This window comes from Muscardinus avellanarius, assembly GCF_963383645.1.
Source record: "Muscardinus avellanarius genome assembly, chromosome: 15".
NCBI lineage: Eukaryota > Metazoa > Chordata > Mammalia > Rodentia > Gliridae > Muscardinus > Muscardinus avellanarius.
In genome coordinates this window covers 68,027,943-68,049,757 of record NC_137801.1, presented here as the reverse complement: position 1 = coordinate 68,049,757, position 21,815 = coordinate 68,027,943, and the positions used below count along the sequence as shown (strand labels likewise).

The window sequence follows — 21,815 nt, the reverse complement described above, 5'->3', positions numbered from 1 at the left end:
CTGTTCACCCACGGGGGAGAAATCCAGGTCCTTGGTCCTACATCTTTTTCTGAAAACCATCAGCACCCTCTGGTGGCACAGCCATAGGCCTCCTTACTTCTGATTCCAAACATTTGGGTCCCTTTAAATATGAATAGGAAGAGAACCGAGGATCTGAAGTAAGCAGCTGCAAATCATTAGAATCGTAAGCTATCATTTCCTCTTGCGAAACACTGGCTACAATTTCCAGCAGGGCCGGCCAAGCTCACCACATCCTCCAGAGAGATCCAGAGAGGAACTCGACAAGCTCAACAATACCAGAAAAGAAACCTGCCTGTCTTGCAGCTGCGGGCACCACAGTGGCACAATCTTGCCTCACGGCACCCGACTCCAGAGACAAACTGGAAAAGAAGGACTTGTAGTAAGCACCTGCGGATTATTGGATTTGTAAGCCATCAGTTTCTACTGCACAGGAACCTGCTACAAGTTCCAGCAGTGACGGCTGAGCTCACCACACCCTCCAGAGATCCAGACTAGTGCTCAGCAACACCGTAAGTGAAGCCGCCATCCCTGTGGGAGAATGCCCAGTACGGTACCCCCAGGGACTCACTGAGCTGTGATAAACTCCCTGGGTCTAAGACTTTGCAGGTCAACCCAGTGAAGGTAGGGATAGAGTCTGTTGTTGGACATAGTATAGGCTCAGACAGACTCAGGCTCTGCATTAGTAAAAAGTGTGGGAGGAGACCTAAGCTTAATGTTAGATCCAACTAGTAGGATCTCCAGGATCACCACAGACCACCCAATCATGGTGAACAGGGAGAAGTCAGACTAGACCAACCCTGGCGCTGGAGAACAAAGACTCTTCAGTTGCTTTTGGTCTCAGAGGCATCTGTCACCTACAGAGGCAGGGAGAGATAGAGACTCTACATTTGTGGAAAATGTGGAGGGTGACCTATGCTTAACACTAGATCCAACCCCAATGACACCCTATCTGCATAGTCTGAGAAAGACTCAGAGAACCAGGCTTGCAGCAGGAAGTGCCAGTGGCACTTGGTGTCTTTACAGAGAGAGACTACAGAGGACCAGTCTGCTGAATACTTATATATTTGGAGGGTTGCATTATTTTGTTTTTGGTTTGTTTGTGTGTATGTGGGTGTGTGCATGCATGTGTGTGTGTGTGTGTGTGTGTGTGTGTGTGTGCTTGTTTGATTCCTCTATTCCCAACCCCTCTCCCAAGCTTCTTCTCTTGTACATACCTACTCTTTCTCTCCATCCCTTTGTGCTGGTATTGGAAAATTGCTTGGTATTAATTTCAAAAATGTACAAACGTAGTCAAGGCCCGGGTGCTGTGCAGGCACTCATCAGGGAGGGAAGGCAGCTGTTACAATGCAGAGTTCCCCTCTCTCTTTACCTTTTATTCTAATGATTAACCTACAGTAAAAACCTTAAAGACAAAGCCTTTAGCCCTGAAACTATGTAGAGGCAATCAGTGCCTCTCTTTACCTCCTCTCCTCTGTGACCTAACCTGGGTATAGGAAAGGTAAACTTCAGGTCCTGCTTTGAAGCACCTGATGGGGATTGAGCCTGTATTGATTGTTAATAAGAGCTGTATTACTTGCTATTAAGAATAAGCTTTCAGCCGGGCGTGGTGGCGCACGCTTGTAATCCCCGTGCTTGGGAGGCTGAGACAGGAGGATCACATGGGTTCGAAGCCAGCCTCAGCTACTTAGTGAGGCTTTCAGCAACTTAGTGAGACCCTGTTTCCAAATAAAATATGTAAACTGTCTGGGAGTATACCCTGTAGGTAGAAAAGCCCGTGGGTTCCACCCCCAGTACCACCAAAAAAAAAAAAAAAGAATAAGCTTTCATACTGCAAAACAATAAAATCCTTTTCTCTTCCTCTAAGCTGACAGCCAAGAGCTGCAGCCAATATCGACCTCGTTCAACTGGTACCATTTGTCTCACACTTTTCTCCATTTCTATTGGGATGCCAGTATTTTTGTATCATGGTGTTCTCCCATCTTTACCATGTGTAGGTTTTCTGTGTCCCCAGTGTTCATTTCTGCTGGAGTGCTTATGTGCTTGGGCTAAGAGTGGTACATTGTCTCTCTCAGTGCTAGTAACACTGGATTCTGGTGGTCCTGCCTCTTGATCCAGGTATAGCTATCATGGGCTCCTAGTGTTCTCTACTTCCATGTGGATGCCTGTGTGCCTGGGCACCCAGTGGTGTTCCAAATGCCCTGCAGTTCATGCAGACTGAGCTTACAGATGACCTCCCTTCCTATGGGCTATTGGTACCTTTGGGCTACCTGTGGTCCTCCATGTCTATTGAAGTTCTGTTTTCCTGGGATCACAACCAGTCCTCAATCTCCATCAGGGTGCTGGTATCATGTGGACACGACCCTTTTTCATGTGACCCTAAGTTCCCCCCAGCTATGAAAGTCACACATCTAGCATTTGGAAAATGTGAGAGAGCTCAAGACTAACCATTTAAATGTCTGCTGTCATTAGGAATGCTGGAGCATACGCCCTCATCCTTCAGCTGGTGGTGAATGAGGAAGTCTATGAATTCAATCACAGCTAGAGAGTCTCATATCCTATGATGTGAGTCTTAGAAGGAAGCTGACCCTCTACCCAGAGCAGCAAAAAGCCACAGGTTCAGCCCACCTGCAGGTCGCCTCACCCTGTCTCTCTTCTGGACTTGGCAGTTTCAGGAGCTATTCCATCACTTTTCCTTAAGCCAGGGCTTGGCCATACCTGCAACCTGAAAGTTGTGACACGTTCAGTATCCTACCAGAGTAATTCATGATTTGGATGTCCTTCAAGCACTGTGTCCTGGGCCTCACCAGGTGTGTGGCAGAATGGGAGGCAGCCACACCTCCAATACCTGCTGTCCTTTGTGCTAAAATGCAGGGTCTGGCATATGGCAGAGACAGTCACTTTGTGTTGAATGAAAAAATGAATCAGCTCTGAAAGAGAAAACCCAGGCTTCTTTAGAGGGCCTTTCTCTCACTTTAGGGGGTGGCCCATGTTATCCATTAAATGTACATTCTCTAATTCCCTAATAAAATTCTAACTCTCAGGGGGAAAAGTACAGATGCTACACAGAAGAATGTATTTAAAGGGCTGAATGAAAACCCAGTTTGAAGCAAGCCATGAAAATGAGAGCATTCAGGGAGACAGAGGGCAAGGCCAGCCCACAAGCCTCTTGCTCTTCCCCTTGACCTGGGTTTCTGCCTGGTTAATATTACACAGACTACCATTAGGAGCACTGACCTGCACCCTGGAGACCTCTGCTCCCTTCTTGGAATTCCTATTCAAGTCTTTAAACACAATATTCAAATGTACCCAGAATAATGTAATAAATACCCATGGGCCAGCCATCCAGAATTGATGTTAAAAGTTAAGCTGAAGCTTTGACCAGAAACTTAAGATACCAAATTTCAGTAGCTCCCACCAGAGGCCTTGGGTCCAAGTGACCAGGCCCCAGCTTCTCTTTCAAGGCAGCACCTTCAGGCAAGTTCTCATCTTTTCAAATCTGGCCTCTTCTTACCATCATCCTCACAGGCACTCTTGCCACACACCTGGCCCTCACCTCTGACCTCTTCCTTGTCCCCATCCCCATGGGAATCAGTCAAACTCCTGCCATTTCTGCCTCCAAATGGCCCCCCACTGCTGATGGCCCAGGTCTCACCATCCTGATGGCATCTCTCAGGTTCAAGCTACCACGATGTCTGCTGAGCCTCTGGTAGACCAGATGGCTCCTTTGTGAACACTGTCCAAGGTTCCTCCTTCCAGCCATGTGGCCATGGGGTGCACAGTAATGGGCCAAAAGAAATGCCTTTGAGCACTTAGAAATAAGTGCCTTTTCCTTCAGTCAACTCAACTGTGAGCCAGGCCTCCTTCTTTGGCAGACGGCATAGGCTCTGTTTAATTCCTTCCAATTATCTTGGGCCAGGTGCTCCTGCAGTGTACAATCTACACACCTCCACCTGGGCATCTCATCTCATTCCAGTACTTACCTCTTAGGGGCACTTGCTGCCATTCCTGCTTCCCCAGTTCCATTCTCTATGTACAGCCAGAGGGATGTATGTTTACACACACACACACACACACACACACACACACACACACATGCACGCATGCACGCACGCACACACACGTACACACACACATCCTGGTCATGCCAATCCCCAGCTTAAAGCACATCTATCCTCCTGTGTTCTGGGAATAGGGTCCAGGCTGCCCTTGATTGGACAGGCATCTGCCACCCTCACCAACTCCCTCACCTGCTCCATGGTGGCCATGTCAGCCATCCTTCCCCCAAAGCTGTACTTCCTCCTGCTCCCTCAGCCTGAGAGACTTCCTCTCTGCCTGCAGAGCCCAACTCTCCCTGGGTCTTGGCCAAGCGTCCTCCCTAGGGGGCCTCATCAGCCTCTCTCCCAGCAGCCCACACATCAGCCCCTCCTTCTCAGCCCACATCACAGCTGGGAGCACATCCTCCTGTCTCCCTCACCCCCAAAGCTCCTGAGCAGCTCCTTCAGTGTAGGACCCCAGGGTGCCCAAGTCTCTGCTTCAACCCAAAGGCCCACTCAGCTCTTGATTAGCCTGAGCTAAATAATACTACAGATGCCACAGGGGCCTAGTGTTGCCCTGCTTCAGGAATACACCAGAGGAGACAGCCAGGGCCCTCCTGGTTGGGGAGGAGTAGGCAGATGGCAGAGGTGGAGCTGAGGTCGGAAGGAGGCCGCCCTTCCCTAAAGGAGAGAGAGGACCGTGGAGAAGGCATCTTGCTCCTTTTGCTTTTGCCTGTGCCAGGTGACACAGGTCCTCAGCCCAAGTATGAAGAAATGTGATGGCGCTGCTCCCAGCAAGCACCAGAGAGCTCAGCCCATTGTCCTGCGCAGGTCACCAATGCAGCCCAGCAGATGGGGCCACAGAATTGCTGAGCGGCTGACTGGAGGAGGCGAGGGGTCCAGAGACTAACTATGGGGAACCATCAAGAAACCATTTTTCTTTGACCAGATAAAGTTCTGGCAGAGAAAAGTCCAGCTGTGAAGGACCTTATTGCTGAGCAGGGGCCCACGACAAGAGAGCCCAGAGTGAGTGACACAGACCCCAGGTTCCTGTCCAGTGTATGCAGGGGACCAGGGTGGGCCTTGGAATGCCAGGTGTTCTCGGTGAGAGATGCTGCAGCCTGAAGGGAGCGAGATGAGGAGGTGGGCATTCTGGTGTGATAACCCCTGCGCTGTCCCACAGCCTGCCTCCCACTCCAGGGACATTCTCTGGGGATCACAAAGGTGAATGTACTTGGACTCCCTCTCCTGTCACAGGGCAGCTCCTTGACTCTGGAGTTTATGATTACCAAAGTTCCAGAGCCAGCCAATGACGTGGTGACCTAGGTCTATTCCCCAATTGTGGGGCAGGCCCTAGACATTTTCTTCTGGATGCCAGTCTGAGGCTGGGTGCTGAGGCCGCCCTGGGCACTCTCAGGTCTGTGATAGCAGGTGAGTTGACATAGGGGTGCAAGGATGGGGTCATAGTGTGGGGCTAAGGGCCTGGGATCTTCCTGAGGACCTCGACTGGGCTTTTTGTCACTCCAGGATTCTAAACCTTTATGATAAGGGGAAATGAGGCTTTTCTGAACCTTCTGCTTGGGAACACACAATGTCTGCAATGTATGGACCCTGGAGAGGGCTCAAAGACATGGAGACTAGAGATCCAGCTGCCTCTGGGTGCCATAGCAATGTACCAAGGAGATCAGAGAGCCTGTAATTGGGCAATTAGAATGGAAAGGAAGACACTATATGTATTAGTACTTCATACAAGTTATTTTACTAAATCTTATTAAACTAGGAGGCAGATGTTATTTTATCTTGTTATACAGATGAAGCCACACAGGTTTAGAGAGTTTAAGTGATACGCCCAAAGCCACACAGCTAGAAATGAGAGGGACCAGGGCTCTAATCAGGAGCTGTGGGGACACTCACAAGACTTCTTCCCTCTTTCCAGGGCTGCCAGGAAGCCGTAGAAGCAGGATTTGCTGCCTCTCCTGTATCTTGGGATATCAGGCCCAGAAGACTCTCCATGGCTCCTTATCACATCCGCAAATATCAGGAGAGCGACCACAAAAGGGTCCTGGCCCTATTCTCCAGTGGGATGACTGAGCACATCCCTGCCACCTTCCGCCACATGCTGAAGCTGCCCCCAGTTCTCCTCTTCCTACTCGGGGTGCCCCTCGCAGTACTCCTGGTCTCCGGTTCCTGGATCCTGGCCCTCATGTCCAGCCTCATCCTCTTTGTTTTCCTGTGGCTCCTTGCTAAATACACCTGGAAGAAGTATATGGTCATATGTTTGCACACAGACCTGGCTGATATCACCAAATTCTACCTGAGTAGGGGTGGCTCCTGCTTCTGGGTGGCTGAGTCTGAGGGGCAGGTGGTAGGCATAGTGTGTGCTCTGCCAGTAAATGACCCCCCCTTGCAGAAGAAGCAGTTGCGGCTACGTCACCTCTCGGTGGCCTTGGAGTGCCGAGGGGAAGGGATAGGGAAAGCCCTGGTCGAGACTGTCCTCCAGTTTGCCAGGGCTCAGGACTACAGTGAGGTTGTCCTTAGCGTCAGTGTCCTGCAGTACGCTGCCCTGGCCCTGTACCAGCGCATGGGCTTCCAGAAGACAGGTGAGACCTTCTTCGCCTGGATCTCAAGGCTAAGGAATACTCCCCTGATTAATTTAACATATCGCCTCCCTTCCACTCAGAAAGGGAGCCTGTGACCCGTTTCTGTTGTGTACCAGTCAGGATCCAAATGAGTCTTCTGTAGTAAAAAGCAAACCCTGACATTTCACTGGTTAAGCAATAAAAGCTCCTTCTTGTGCACATCTGAGCCCCTCATGTTTAATGGTGGGCAGGGGAGGCACTGGGAGCGCTGCTCCATCCAGGCTTGCTCCTCTTCCTCTTCTTCTTCCTCTTCCTCTTCTTCTTCCTCTTCCTCTTCTTCTTCTTCTTCTTCTTCTTCTTCTTCTTCTTCTTCTTCTTCTTCTTCTTCTTCTTCCTCTTCCTCCTCCTCCTCCTCCTCCTCCTCCTCCTTCTCCTTCTTCTTCCTTTTTTTTTTTGGTGGTACTGGGATTTCTGGAAGCCCTTCTACCTCCAGGCGACACTCCCAGACCTATTTTATATTTTTTATTTGGAAACAGGGTCTCTTAAGCCAACGCATCTGGCTTCGAACCTGTGAGATCCTCCTGTCTCAGCTTCCCAAGCACAGGGATTACAAACGTGCGCCACCACGCCCGGCCAGGCTTTTTTGTCTAGCACCTGGTAATGTTGCATTACACACACACACACACACACACACACACACACACACACACACACACCTACCTTTATATAGCATTTGAGTCTGTGGACCAGCAGTTTCTGCTGGGCTTGGCTAGGAGGCTCTCTGGGTCTCAAGTTGCCTTTTTCAATGCCCTGGGTGGACTCAAGGGCCAGAACAGCTGGGCTTCATCCTGTTCCAGCTCAGGCAGGCTCAGGGTTGTTGCAGAGCAGCCAAAGCAGAAGCAGAAAGGAACGAAGGCTTTTCCACACCTTGGCAGGGGCCACATGTGGAGCCTTCTCTGTGATAGAGTTCTCTTGATCCTACTTGGGGTAGGAGTCAGGGAGCAGAAGAGTGGGAGGCAGTTCTGTGTCAAGGACTGAGGCAGGCACCTGCTTCACCTGCCCTGGTCCCTGGTCTCTGCAGAAGGTAGGAAGGTGGGCAGGGAGGGAGTAGGGGTTTTTTCACAGGGAGACCTGGAGATGGGCAGCCTTTGCAGTGCCAGCAGGATTCTTTCCTATGAGCCAGCAGGTCTGAGAAGAGGCTAGGCATGGAGCCTTCGTGTGTGTGTTCAGGAAGAGGACATAAGAGAGGGGACTATCCCAGATCTGCCTCCCTTGGGACCTGGCCTGGTCTCAGCCTCTGTCCCCAAAGGTTCAGGGACTCCAGATTTTCACAGGTGCCTCAGCCCTGATCACAGGTTTCTGCGAACCTACATTTCTTCAGGGCAATGAAGATGTTTTGGTGTCTGACACAGATAGTGGCTACAAAATATTATGTGTGGTATCAAATGTCCCAAACTTGTATACTCTAAACTGGTTTATTTTATTTTATTTTTGGTGGTACTGAGGATGGAACCCTTCTACCTCCGGGCTACCTTCCCAGACCTATTTTATATTAACTACAAAGAAGAAATAGGTAACACACACCAGAACCAGAGAAACAAGATTTTCCATCCAACAGACAACTAAGATTGGTTATCTGTGGAGATTCATTATTTTTGTTAGTCTCTACCTATCTCTAAATTGTATTGTTTGCCTTTATTGTTGTTAATTTTTAGGATTTCTAGTTGGAATATTAATATACCTTCAGATATAGCATTTGGAAATATTTTATCCAATTCTATTAGTAACTTTTAACTCTGTTTACATTGTCTTTGGATATACAATTTTTTTTTTATTTTTTAGGGAGTTTGTATATTCTTCTGTTGCCTGTGCCATTGAAATCATAACCAAGAAATCACTGCCAATTTCAATGTTGTGAGGTTTTATGACCCAGATTTTCTTCTAAAAGTTTATAGTCTTAAGATTTATATTTAGGTCTTTTATCTATTTTGAGTTAATACTTGTATGTGGGATTAGGTAAGGGTCCAATTTTATTCTTTTCCATGTAATAATTATTTTTCAACAATATTTAGTTAAAAGATTATTATTTCCTCCACCAAATGTTCGTGGAAACCTTGTCAAAAATAACTTGACAATATAGGGAAGAATTTAGCTCTAGCCTTGTATTTAACTCCAATGGTTTATATATCTGCCTTTATAACAGTACTACACTGTTTCAATTATTGTAGCTTTATATGGTTTGAAATCAGAAAATATATATCTGCTAGCTTTATTCTTTTTCAAGATCGTTTTGGGTATCTAGAATTCATATTCCATATTATGATAGATTTTTTTCTGAAAAATAAATATATGAATATATGATAGTTTCACCTAAAAAAACAGAAAAAAATATGCTCTGGTAAGAAAGAAAGCAAAAAGAAATATTGAAATGTTATCTTTAAGTCATCAAAAGCTTGGTATCAGACAAATGAAACTGTTATGTGAGATTAACATTTTTAATTTTGGATAAATTGCTATAATACTAGATGTCAACCACTAAGCCAAGCATGGGAAGGAGGGATGGGGAGGGAATGGGGTGGGGATCGGGTGGGCGATGTGTGCATGTATGTCTACAAAAGTTTGTATCCCACTATGATGTATGAATACAGTGCACCAATAAAATAAAATTAAAATAAATAAATAAATAAATAAATTTTGCTAATATGGGTATTTGTGTAAGAAGTTTATTTTAGGAACAATTATGCAGGAAACATGGTCTTGTGACCTGGTGGTCGACTAGCTGACTGGGCCAAATGGTAAGGTAAACACATCTGCTTTGTGCATTAGAGGAATAAAGAGGGCAATTGTGGGCCAACTGTCTACTGCTCCATATGTCTAGAGAAGGACCATAGGGAAGAGAGGGCAGTGCCTGAAGTGTCCTCTCTTCAGCCAGTGTCTTTCCTCTGCCACAACCTTAACTCAGGGGAATGTGAATAGGAGGAGGGGCTCATGCTGCTTCAAACAGCTGCCAAATGAGGTAGAGAAGCACCTGCTGGAACATGTGAGCACCTCTGTCATGGTTTAGATCTGGAGTGTCCAGTGTCCCCCAAAGCTCATGTGTTGGTGACATGGTCCCAAAGCAGCAATGCTCAGGGTTGGAGCTGATAGAAAAGTGGTTGATCACGAGGGTTCTGGCCTCACCAGTGCATTCATCCATTGAAAGCTGAATGGACTGGGAGGTAGTGGGAACTGTAGGCAGGTGGGGTATGGCTGGAGGAAGTAGGAGCATGCCTACTTATTTTGACCCTGGTTCCTTCCTTGCCCACTCCCTGGTGTTCCCTGGCTGCCACAGCTGAGCAGTTTTCTTCTGCCATGCCCTGCTGTCCTGCTACACCTCAGGCCCAAAGCAGTGGAACTGGCTGACAATGAACTGAAGCCTGTGAAACGATGAGCCAAAATAAACCTTTCCTCTTCTAAGTTATTCCTGCCAGGTATCTTGGTCACAGTGAATAACCACAAGTCCTTTGGCTGTGGACCTAGGAATAGACACTGGGACAGAGCCCTGGCTCTGATAGAAGGTTGTGGCTCTGGGGAGTGAGACTTGGCAGGAAGATTTGTACCAGTGGAACTCAGTCCAGAGGACATTGTGAGAGGTCAAAGAGGGAGAGTAGATCTATTGGGTGCAACATGGGGTCCTCTTCTCCCTACCACTGAAGATGTGAGTGCTTCGACTTGGAAGCACTGGATGACGATGTCGGGTAACCTGGGCATCTCTGATCGTGAACTCTAGTTGAGTAGGAGGGCAGAGGAAGTGAAGCTGCTCCACGCTCCCACACTGCTGCCCACTGTCGTTTTCTCTTCTGTCCCTTCTTTGTGACCACTTGTCTTTTATCCATCTTCTTTGCTACATTATGAAGATGTTGCTGGTAACCTTCTTGGGCAGGTGGTTGGTGAGTACTTTTTATCAGACTGCACACTTAGAATTGCTCGATTGTAGAATGAATACAAACTTCGTGTGGCCTGTGGATTTGTGACATGAAAAAGCAGCCCAACATTCCCTGCCATGCTTACCTACCTTCTCTGATGGGCTTACCTGTCTCCTTGGCTCCTCAGTTGTAGCTTGTGTTGCTGAGCTGCCATGGAGGCTGAGAAAGTCTCCACCATGTGTTTGCACAGCTCTAACTCCCCAGCTTTTGGTGTGGTTAGATTGATTTTGGGGGGGGGGGTACATCAATATTTTGTATTTATGTCAAGCTAAGCAATATAGTAAAACTATAATTACCCTTTCCTGCAAGTTTTTACTTTGTAGTCTATCCCTTGGAGTTGACAATTTTCTTTTTGCTGTTTCTATTTTCTATGTATCTATTTCTATTCCTAGGTATATTCTGGGTTCTGGGGTTAATGCCTGCCTGTCAAAAGATGGCACTGTTGTATGTGTCTACTGACCATGAAAGAGCTGCTCCCCAGTTTCCCACCTCAGCCTCTAAGTTAGGGACCAACAGTGGCCATGATCTGAAGCACCTTCCACCTTTTCTTAGTTGGGCCTTGGCTTGTAAAACAAAGCCGGGTAGGTTCTTTACATTTAGCCCCATGTGCCTCATGCTTACAGTTCTGAGCTTAGGTTACAGTTCTGAGCTTATGTAAGGAGTGGGTATGTGTGGTTAGGCTTTCATGTGTGGAACGATGGTGAGGCAGGACGAACACCGTGAAGAGACTGGATAGAAACTGCAGGAATATGTACAACTGGCCATCCCTCCGCGGAACATGCTGGAACTTTGGACCCCAAGCCACATGCAGAAGTCTAGAAAGTTGGGCTGACCTTTAAAGGCAGCTCTGCTTCTTTAAATCAAGAGTGAAGTCTTGCATCTGACCACTGCAACCCAAGTAAAGCTACCAAAATTGGAGGGGAGAGTTCCAGGGACAGAGAGAAACACACCTTCATATGTAGAGATTTTACCCCAATGCCTAAAGAGGAGACCACTTGGACAACTTAGTATTTCTGGGCCAACCACAACTCTGAAAGGTAGGAGAGGAGCAGATAGGCTTAGGGCTATTTTAAGGGAAAAAAAAAAAATATATATATATACACACACACGTGTGTGTGTGTGTGTGTGTGTGTGTGTGTGTGTGTGTGTGTGTATGTGTGTGTGTGTGTGTATTTATGCACCTTGTGACTGTAATTCCCATTAAGGGTGACAGATAGATGAGGATCTTCAGCTTGGGGAGTTGCCAAGAGGCAAAGGCCGCAAAGATGAGACAAGAGTGTCCCCTGGAGGTCAACAGTGTTAGTTTTACTTTCCCAAAGCTCTATTTTGATTTTCCTTATACATGTATCTTCAACCCCCAAGAGTATTTAATGAGAAATTGGGAAAGGGCTATATATACAAGGCTTCAGAGGCAGTAAAAACAAAACTAACACTGTAGGCTCAAATCACTCAGCTCCCAGGGCTGGGGATGTAGCTCAGTAGTGTCCCACTTGTCTAGTACATGTAAGGCATTGATCTGGGTTCAGTGTTCAGCACTGGGAAAGAAAATCACTCAGCTCCCAAACAGGTAAAGATGTAGCCCATGTTAACATTTTGGCTTGCCCTTTCTCATTGCCCAGAACAATCACGTGGGGTACACAAAATGCCCGTGAGTTGACACTGCGCTTTCACACACGCCCTCACCCAAACCGCCTGTGCTGGGGCTCACCAAAGGTCTATGCTCAGGGCAGGTAGAAACAGAAGCTGTCCTTGGGGAAGAAGAGTGGCCGAGGAAGCTAAAGGAAAGAGGGCCGAGAGTTCTCAGACTAAGAACTAGGTCTAGGAAGAAGCAGCTCAAGAGTGACTCCCAAGAAACTCAGAGCAGGGCTAATGTTCAGCCTTGGCCTGGGCTCCTAGCTTCTGTGTAACCACAAACTCCAAGTGGGAGGCTCACCATCCTGCCAGGCCCGGGCAGAGAATACTTTGAGAGAAAGGTCCTGGGTGAGGAGTGGGTATGTGTGGTGGGGTGAGCAGGCGGACGGTTGCAGGAGTGGCAGCATGGACTGGTGACTCGTGGCCAGGTAGGTGCTCAGCCAAAGTGGATGTATGGAGAGAGTAAGAACCACCCCGTGTCCTGAAGGCAAGACACTGGAAGAGTCACACTCAGCTGGAGGTCTCTGCATACAAAAGGGCATGAAGCCTGCAGCACTTCGTGTCCATTCTGGGCTTTGATTTTGCACCCTGGCCATCCCCCTAGATGGTGGCCTGAGGAAATACTGCTGTAATGAGAGGGCAAGTTGTGGATCTCCTGTTTAAATCCACCTCACTGAGTTGCTTCCAGGTTCCCTCAGTGCACAGCAGTAGCATTCTTGGGGCACGTTCTGGCTGGAACTGAGAAGAGCTAGCTGCTAGCTGCCACCAGGACTTCTCAGGCCTTGATCCTATGTATTCTGGAAAGATGTTTGAACAATACAACCCTGGGCCTCCCAAGTACTGGGATTCTAGGTATGCAAAACCATGCTCGGTTCTGAGCCCTGACTGTTTAAGCTCAGCTTGAATCTTGGAAAGCACTCCATTATTTCTCACTTTGTTTGACAAATTAGAAATGAGATGCTAATGCCAGGCATGATGGTACACACTTATAATCCCCGCGCTTGGTAGGCAGAGACAGGAGGATTGCGCAGGTTCGAAGGCAGCTGTGCTGGCTTAAGAAACCCTGTTTCCAAATAAAAAAATATAAAATAGGTCTGGGAGTGAAGCCCGGAGGTAGAAGGGATTCCAGGAACCCCAGTACCACCAAAAAAAAAAAAAAAAAAAAAAAAAGAAATGAGATGTTAAGATAAAAGGCATGGCTTCAAATATTTAATTTATAAATATTCTTTACTTATATCTAGGTTTCTAATAAAGATGATGAGCTAGCCTGAAGGGAATTTTGTTTATCTTTTTTTTTTTTTCAGTACTAGTGATTAAACCCAGGGGCATTCTACTTCCAAGCTATATCCTTGGCCCTATTTTATTCTTTATTTTTGCAACAGGTTCTCACTGAGTTTTGGAGTGGCTCACTAAGTAGCTGAGGCTGGCCACAAGCCTACGATCCTTTCTCAGCCTCCCTGAGTACTGGGATTACAAGCATGCACCACCATGCCTGGCTATACTTAACTTTTTTTTTTTTGCCGTACTGGGGATAGAACCCAGAGGGCATTCTACCTTTGAGCCACACCTCCAGTCCTATTTTTTTATTGTTTATTTTTTGAAACAGGGTCTCACTGAGTTGAAAAGGGTCTCACTAAGTAGCTGAGGCTGTCCACAAATTATGATCCTCCTGTCTCAGCCTCCCAAATGCTGGGATTACAAGCATGCATCACGGCGTCCAGCTAATCATTCTTAATTTGACTCTGTCCTGCCCTGGTTTCCTTGCAAACCCAGGTTTTGAGATAACCAGTACTATTCTGAATAGTAATCTCCCCTAAGACATATAAATACTATCTCATTTTATAGGTTGCCCAAAGTAGTAAATTACCTTGCCCACCAAGAAAGGGAAGACATTCTCTCTTCCGCCTCTTCCTGGCTTCCTTCAGGGTTTGGATGCTTGTGCTTAGGGTAGCATTGTTCTTTGATATGGCCTCTGGGAAGCCTTTGGGGGAGGCCCCTGGCCCTGAGCACCTCTAGTGCTGGGGGTCTGTTGAGTTCACAATGAGAATGTTCAGAGTACCCTACCCTCTCAACTTTGGGCCTGAGCTATAATTCTTCGGGAGAAAAAAATCTTCCTATACTGTGACCCAGGCACTGGGTTCGGGCTTTATGTAAATTAGCTGACTTATCAAATCATCTTTTTCAGAAGCTGTTCTCTAGATTGTAAATAGTGATTTTATGTGTGATGATGAATAATTTGAGGCTTCAAATCTGCAAACAGAGAGTGAGTGGAGGAAAATCCAGTAAATAAAACTGGTAGCCTTTCTTCCCAGCCCCCAAAGCCAACCCCTGGGGCAAGAGGAGAGAGGCTGAGAGGAGGCTCTGGTGCCCTACGTACACTGGAGGTTTCAGTGCACCCAGTGGATATCCTAACCAGACACGCTGCACAGAGCCCACAATGGGGCTCCTACCACCCCTGACAGAGCCTCTTAGCACATGATGTTGTATTTCTAAAGAGAAAGAGGCCACATTTAATTCTAAAAGTGTGATTCCCTTGACTGATGTGTTTAGACATATCAAGGCAGACACTGCACAATTCCCTGCTCCTCTCCAGATGGGAAAGAAATGACCCTCTGTTGCTTGCTTTACTATAAGTCAACCAAAGTTATTTATTTCTAAAAGTATAAAAACACATACAAAAAGTGGCTCACTCTTAGTTAGATTTCAGAAATAATGTCACTGTAACGCACAGCCCTGTGGGACAGGCTTCTCCCACAGGAAGGACTGCCTCCAAACCAGCAGTCATTCTAACCACCACTCTGCCCCACACTCCAGAAGTTACTATTTCTAAGTTTCACAAAGACAAGAGAAGGTTTATTAAAACAAACCCATAAAACTAAGAAGTGTGCTTTTCTGTGTTCATAAAATACAATTCCAAGGCTCTGAAGAAAATAATTTTATGTCAGTCCCAGGGAACTTTTCTTCCTAGGAGTTGATTGGTCACTTTCTGTGGAATAAAAAGCCAGGAAAGAAGTCAGGTAATTTTGCCATTAAAGGCAGACAGCCACTCTCTACCCTACTACTATTGCTGAAGAGAAACATGTAGCTTTACCCAAATCTTGTTAAGTGACTCAGTTATAGAAACCATGGCAACCAGGTCAAACATAGGTCTTGGAGTATTTAGGAAAGATGATCTGTGGACAATACCTATTATCTCTCCACAGATACAAGTAATCTTTAGTCCAGATAGACTAAATCCATCAGCTCACAGTGACCTCTAGGAAAGGCCCCGCAGAGCCTGGGCCTCCCCTGTGAGGCAGCAGCCAAGGGCTCTAGGGCACACTCCAGATGCTGCCCCAGCCCCACACTGGTCTGGGCAGGAGGATCTGCTCTTTTGGTTTCTGACTTTCAGAATCCTTTGAGTTACACTGAGGAGGTCTGGAGGGAAACAAGAACAGTGAAGGACCTGGCCCTTCAGGCCTAGTAGTCGGTCTGGTTTCTCAGGGAATTCACTGGTAGCAAGACCTCAGCCCCGTGAGGCTCTTGGACTTGCAGCATCACCACCTGCACGGGCTGAGGCCTCTGGCCTTCACCCACAGACACCTCTTAGGCAGCCCCTGGACCTCCTCCAGTTTATTTATACAGTTCTGGAGGTATGTGCCTTATCCCTGAGGGGCATAAAATCACTGCCTGCGTCTCTGACAACTGATGTTTTGGACAGTTCTACCGTGATATCTAAAATGCCTGTGTGAAATTTGGTTTCATCCCAAATGCGTGGAAAATGTCTTATGCAATTAAGGCTGAGGAACGATACTGATGTGAAACCTGACTCCAGGGGCCTCGTGTTTGAAATTACAGCACAGAAACAGCACATTTTGAGTTCATTCCACTTCTCAAACGTGGTTAATTCTGAGTGAATGTTCAAGTAAGACTGTTTCTCTCCAATTCTCTTTCCCTGATGAGCTTAATGCATCCTGCTCAAGACATAGTACTGACTCAACTGACCTTTTTGTATAGCTGAGCCCGCAGCCGGTAGGACTTATACTCCAATTTCCTCTTCTCCTCTTCTCTCTTTTTCTGTACTTCTGGAAGTTGCTCATAAATCCTTAGAAATAGTACCGGTGGAAAGACAGAAGGCAATGAGGTTACCGGGCACAGGGGCACAGGATCTCTTCTCACCACGCCGCTCTCCAGGCCTCAGTCCCTCAGCCCAGCCCTGCTGTGCACTTAGCTTCCTGCTAGACACTTGGCATAAAGAACCCTGTACAAGGGGTGCTTGGCATCAGGAAGGGACAGATAAATAAAAATATCATAAAACCTTGCTAATAGCAGTTACTTTCAGGAAAAAAGTGAGACAAGAAGGGAAAGAATGAACTTCTGTTTCCCACTTTATATATAAAATGTATATAGGTATTACAAATATATATTTTTTGTGTGTGGTACTAGGGATTGAACCCAAGAGCATTCTTCTGGGGGTGGAACCCAGGGGCTTTTCTACCTCCGGGCTATATTCCCAGACTTGTTTTTATATTTTATTTGGAAACAGGGTCTCACTAAGTTGCCGAGAGCCTCATTAAATAGCTGAGGCTGGCTTCAAACCTGTGTGATCCTCCTGTCTCTGCCTCCCAAGCACTGGAATTACAAGCATGCACCACCATGCCTGGCTGAACCCAAGAGCATTCTAACTCCAAGCTACACCCCCATTCCTATTTTTTATTTTAAATTCTGAAACAGGGTTTCACCAAGTTGCGGACAGCCTCACTAAGTAGCTGAGGCTGGTCGCAAACTTGGATCCTCCTGTCTCAGCCTCCCAAGTACTGGGATTAAAAGCATGAGCCACCACACATGGCTAACTATTATATTTTAAACACAAGGAAAATGATGAAAAAGGAAAATATCTACAAAATGCTAGTTACAGGGAAAAATAACTTATTTTGATGGAAGGAAGGATTGAGAGAGATTAGGCTTGAGTTGAAAAAAATGTGTTTTTTTTTTTTTGGTAGGGGCTGAGCCCAGGGTTATTTTACCTCTTAACTATACCCTCCTCCCATATCCCTTCTTCAAGTTTTACTTGAGACAGAGTCAAGTTACCAGGCTGGCCTCAAGCCTGAGATCCTCTTGTCTCAGACTCCCAAGTACTGGGATACAGGCATATGCCACAACATCTGGCTCTGAACCTTGACTTTTTTAAGTTCAATGTCTTGGACAGAACTACATTATTTCTCACTGTATTGGACAAGTTCCTAAAAATGGGATGCTAAGATAAAATACATGGCTTCAATAAATATTTTAGTTCAGAACAATTTTTATTAGCCAGGCATGGTGGTGCATGCCTGTAATCCCAGTACTTAGGAGGCTGAGACAGGAGGATTGCAGGTTCAAGGACAGCCTCAGTAGCAAAAGGAGGCCCTCAGTAACTTAGTAAGACACTGTTTCAAACTAAAAAAAATACAACAGGACTAGGGGTGTAGCTCAGATGAATGCCCCTGGGATTAATCCCCAGTAGCCCCCTTCCCACTCCCCACAAAGTAAAAATATTCTTTACTCCTATGTGGGTTTCTAATAGAGATGAGCTGGACTAAGGCGTGTAAATTTGTGGGGAGTTTTCATCTAATGCATATGCCTCACTTATACCATATCTGTTATCCATTTTTTTTGATAAGTGAGATTCTATTGTCAAAACATCCTTGTATTATTTCGACTTGAACACACTGCATTTATTCTTTCAAAATTACTCTTGTTCCTTTAGCCTTACCGTTTAGACCTCTGGATCATTTCCTTCTTTCCAATAGGCTTGTTTTTCTGGGTAGACAGGAAGACTAAGCAAGAGAAGAGTTTTAGAAGATTTTTTAAATCTTTTAAGAAGATTTGTAGTGGACAGTAACTTACTATGGAAAGGTGTGGCATTCTAGAGCTCTGAGAGGGTTTGCTGGACTTTGTGCCCTAACGTGAGCCTGCAATCCAGGCTGGCGAGGAACGGCCAAGGCCGAAGCCAGGATGGGACTGGGGTGATGACAGCATCCAATGAATCCCATCTTAATTAGTATAATTAAGAACACAGACTTTAGACCCAGCCTACTTGCATTCAAATCCTACGTCTTTTACTTATTAGATATATAATCTGGGGGAAAATAATCTGTTTGCCTTGGTTTTCTCGCTGTGAAATAAGAATATGAACAGTATCTACCTTAAAGAAGTTGTAACGGTGTCTGGAAGATTTAAGGGCTGGGTGTTTATTATTGTTGTCACTCTTACTACTGTGAGGTAAGCTAAGTCAGAATTGTCCCTCACCTTTATAGTTTTGGTACTGACTTGCTCATGGACACAGAGCCCTTTTATTAAAAAAAAAGAAAAAAGAAAAGAAAAGCCACTCCCACTGCAGTCTCCTCCTGAAGTTCCAAGAGCAGGACCAGGGGAGCTGGGCTTACGTGGATCACAAAAGTGCTGAAAGCCAACTTGGGCCAGTTCTTCTAGCTCAGGAGACTTGAGTCTCAGCACCCTACAAGTCATGTTCGTGCTCCTAACTGGCCTGGCATTCCGCAGTGCGTGCCAGCAGCTGTGCCTTCCCTAGCCACTGGCAGGAAAGTGCCACGAGTGTACCTCTCCTGTGCAGGGGGCGCGTGGTGTTGAACAGCGTGTCCCGCTCACTCTGGAGCATGTTCTGCAGCTTCCGCTCCTGGACTATCAACTTTAGGCGCTTTATCCGCTCCCCAGAGCGGGAGATGAAGTCAGGTCTGTGAAAGTGAAGTGATTCCTAAGGAGGAGATAAAGTTCCAACATCACATTAATGATGCAGTCCAAGTGCCCAGGAAAACAGGACCAGCCTGGAAGGCCTGTTTCTTTTCTTTTTTTCCTTGTGGTACCAGGGATTGAATCCAGGGGTGTTCTACCTCTGAGCTATGCCCCCAGCCCTATTTTATTTTTTATTTTGAAACAAGGTTTCACTAAATTGCAGAGGGCCTCCCTATGATACTGAGGCTGGCTTCCAACCTGCGATCCTCCTATCTCAGCCTCCCAAGTACTGGGATTACAAGCGTGCACCACTGAGCCCAGCTGGGGTGTTTGTTTCCAATGCTAAGGAAATATCCACAATCAAAGAACACTCTGACACCTCTCTACAAGGGATAACTCCAGGAGGAAATCAAAGGGATAAAAAAAAATGTTTTTAAAATAAGCCAAGAACTATGATTGTGGAATCACAACTATCCTTAATAGCGAATGGACAGTGCTCAGCCCACTGTACTATTTTAAATTTCTCTTCAAACAAATTTATTTTAAATTCCTTTTTAAATAAGTATTATTAAATAACATTTCCTTTAGCCTTCAAAGAAAAGGCTTGGTGAAAGCTGCAGATATAGTTCAGTGGTAGAGTGCTTGCCTGACATTTACAAGGCTCTGGGTTTGATCTCAGCATGAGAGAGAGAGAAAGAGAGAGAGAAAGAGAGAGAGAGAGAGAGAGAGAGAGAGAGAGAGAGAGAGAGAGAGAAAAGAAGAAGAAGAAGAAGAAGAAGAAGAAGAGGAGGAGGAGGAGGAGGAGGAGGAGGAGGAGGAGGAGGAGGAGGAGGAGGAGGAGGAAAGAGACCTGGTGCCTTTTGTGTCCTGAGTTAAGCAGGAACAAGCCTTACCTAAGGGGTGGAACAAATACAATGCCAACACAGACACCAGGCCTCCAGGTACTCCACAGGCAGGTGCCCTCAGCCCTGGACAGCCCTGCCATAGTACCTCAAATCCTGAGGGCGAAGAAGTACTTTAGAAGGTTAAGAGTAAGCCGGCCGGGGTGGCGCACGCTTGTAATTCCCAATGCTTGGGAGGCTGAGACAGGAGGATAGCACAGGTTTGAAGCCAGCCTCAGCTACTTATTGAGGCTTTCAGCAACTTAGTGAGACCCTGTTTCCAAATAAAATATAAAAAAGGTCTGGGAGTATAGCCTGGAGGTAGAAAGCCTCTGGGTTCCACCCCCAGTACCACCAAAAAAAAAAAAAAGAAGAAGGTTAAGAGTAAGGCAGCCTTTAGTTCATGGGGAGGTACCAGACGCTTATGAAGTGAAACAAACTGCTTCACTGTTGTTGTTTTTCTTTTAAAAATAAAGTGATATGACTAAACCTCAGAACGCCAAGTCACAGATGATAGCTTCTTTGGGTTTTGCCCTTTCTCCCCCTAACACCGGCTACAGTTAACCTCATGTCACTGTACCTGCAGGGTGGCTCTCACAAAAGGCTTCGGTGGGCCTCGGCCGTCATCTCCGCCTGGGCCTACCAGAGACACCCGGCTGGCCGTGCACTGTCCCTGCCAGTTCTGTTCCCGCAGCGGCTCTCTCCAGGGCTTGGTTTTGGTTATTGGTTCAAACCAGGAAATACCAGGGCCATAAGACTTGGGCAGGTTTTCCTTCTTAGATCCAGACTTTGCATTTTCCACAGGAACAAACCATGAAACTCCTACAAGAAATATATTTCAGAAGAAAAAAATTTGTGTGATTTTTACAACCCCACCCAGGTCTCATCAAAGACACATGTATAATATAGATTCCCAGGGGGCTCAGCTGTAGGAGCTCCTGGGGTGCCCTTGAATCTGTCTTACTTGTAGGTATGACTGTAAGAATGTAGTTCCAGATTCTGGAATTTTGCCAAAGTGGTGGCCAGGCAAATGGAGTCAACACAGTCATTCAGAAACAAAGAATCTTAGCATCACACGAGATTTAATTCATTGGTTTTTCTGCTATAAAGCCTAGAAGTAGAAACTGACCTTCACAGGGATTCTGCCTCTTCTTCCTTAACTTCTTGTCCCCAAGAAAATTGGTAAAGAGCTTTTTCTCTTCAATTTTTTCTTCTGACCAAGAAGTCACATCGCTGTCCTCTTCTAATCTAGCCTCACTAGAACTTGGAGTTGGGAAAGTCACTCCAACGTCACGAGTGTGTTTCCTGGCACCATTCACGATCTCCAAATTACCTGAGTGGAAGGATCACAGATGTCTCTGGGAGTATTCTTAAAGCTCAGTTGACAGGTTTACTGAATAGCGAATCTTTTTTTCTTCTTTTTGCTTTGTGGTACTAGGGGTGCACTCAGGGGCCCACTACCACTGAGCTATATCCCCATCACTTCTCTTTTTTTTTTTTTTATTTTAAAACAGGGTCTTACTAAGTTGCAGAGGCTGGTCTCAAACTTTTAATCCTTCTGTCTCAGCCTCCCAAGTACTAGGGGATTACAGGCATGCACTACCATGCCCAGAAGTAGATGAAACAGTTTAATAATTTAAAGACATGCTGCCCTTTTGGAGGTACATGGAGGAAAATGAAAGAAAGAAAGGAAAAGAAAGTAGAAAGATGTAGTAATGCAGGGAAGGAGAAGAATAAAGAGAGAGAATTTTAATTTCTAAGACAGTTTAAATACCAGAAAGAAGAACAAATAGGGTTTTGATGGGTAAAGGATTTCAGTTCTGATCCCAAGTGAAAAATAGAGTAAATACTTATGAGTCACCCAAGTAAGGAAGAGGTTGATAGCAATAAAGAGAGTACTTGACAGGAAGAAAAAAAGACATCAAGAAGGTTTACTTAATTTTGCTTTATAAAATTAAAAGGTATAGAAAGGCATAAACTGAACATCCTCCT

The 21,815-nt window shown here is 46.1% G+C and overlaps 2 protein-coding genes across 2 annotated transcripts in view; one reads left to right on the top strand and one right to left on the bottom strand.

Annotated features, from left to right (window-relative positions):
* Positions 1-6,066: 6,066 nt before the first annotated feature.
* Positions 6,067-6,750, top strand: LOC308274011 (N-acetyltransferase family 8 member 3-like; the record flags this gene model as incomplete). The annotated part of the gene is made up of 1 exon (XM_080711410.1): positions 6,067-6,750. One exon carries the CDS (start codon positions 6,067-6,069, stop codon positions 6,748-6,750), a length of 684 nt encoding a protein of 227 aa, XP_080567536.1.
* Positions 6,751-15,172: 8,422 nt separating this feature from the next.
* The window catches only part of ALMS1 (ALMS1 centrosome and basal body associated protein), a gene marked incomplete at both ends in the record, with an annotated part of 141,119 nt that continues 134,476 nt past the window's right edge, over positions 15,173-21,815 (bottom strand). Inside the window, 6 exons of the mRNA XM_080711409.1 lie at positions 15,173-15,217; positions 16,216-16,315; positions 17,966-18,029; positions 18,811-18,964; positions 20,404-20,645; positions 20,953-21,156. Coding sequence (XP_080567535.1) covers positions 15,173-15,217; positions 16,216-16,315; positions 17,966-18,029; positions 18,811-18,964; positions 20,404-20,645; positions 20,953-21,156 — 809 coding nt within the window. The remainder of the gene's footprint in view (positions 15,218-16,215; positions 16,316-17,965; positions 18,030-18,810; positions 18,965-20,403; positions 20,646-20,952; positions 21,157-21,815) is intronic.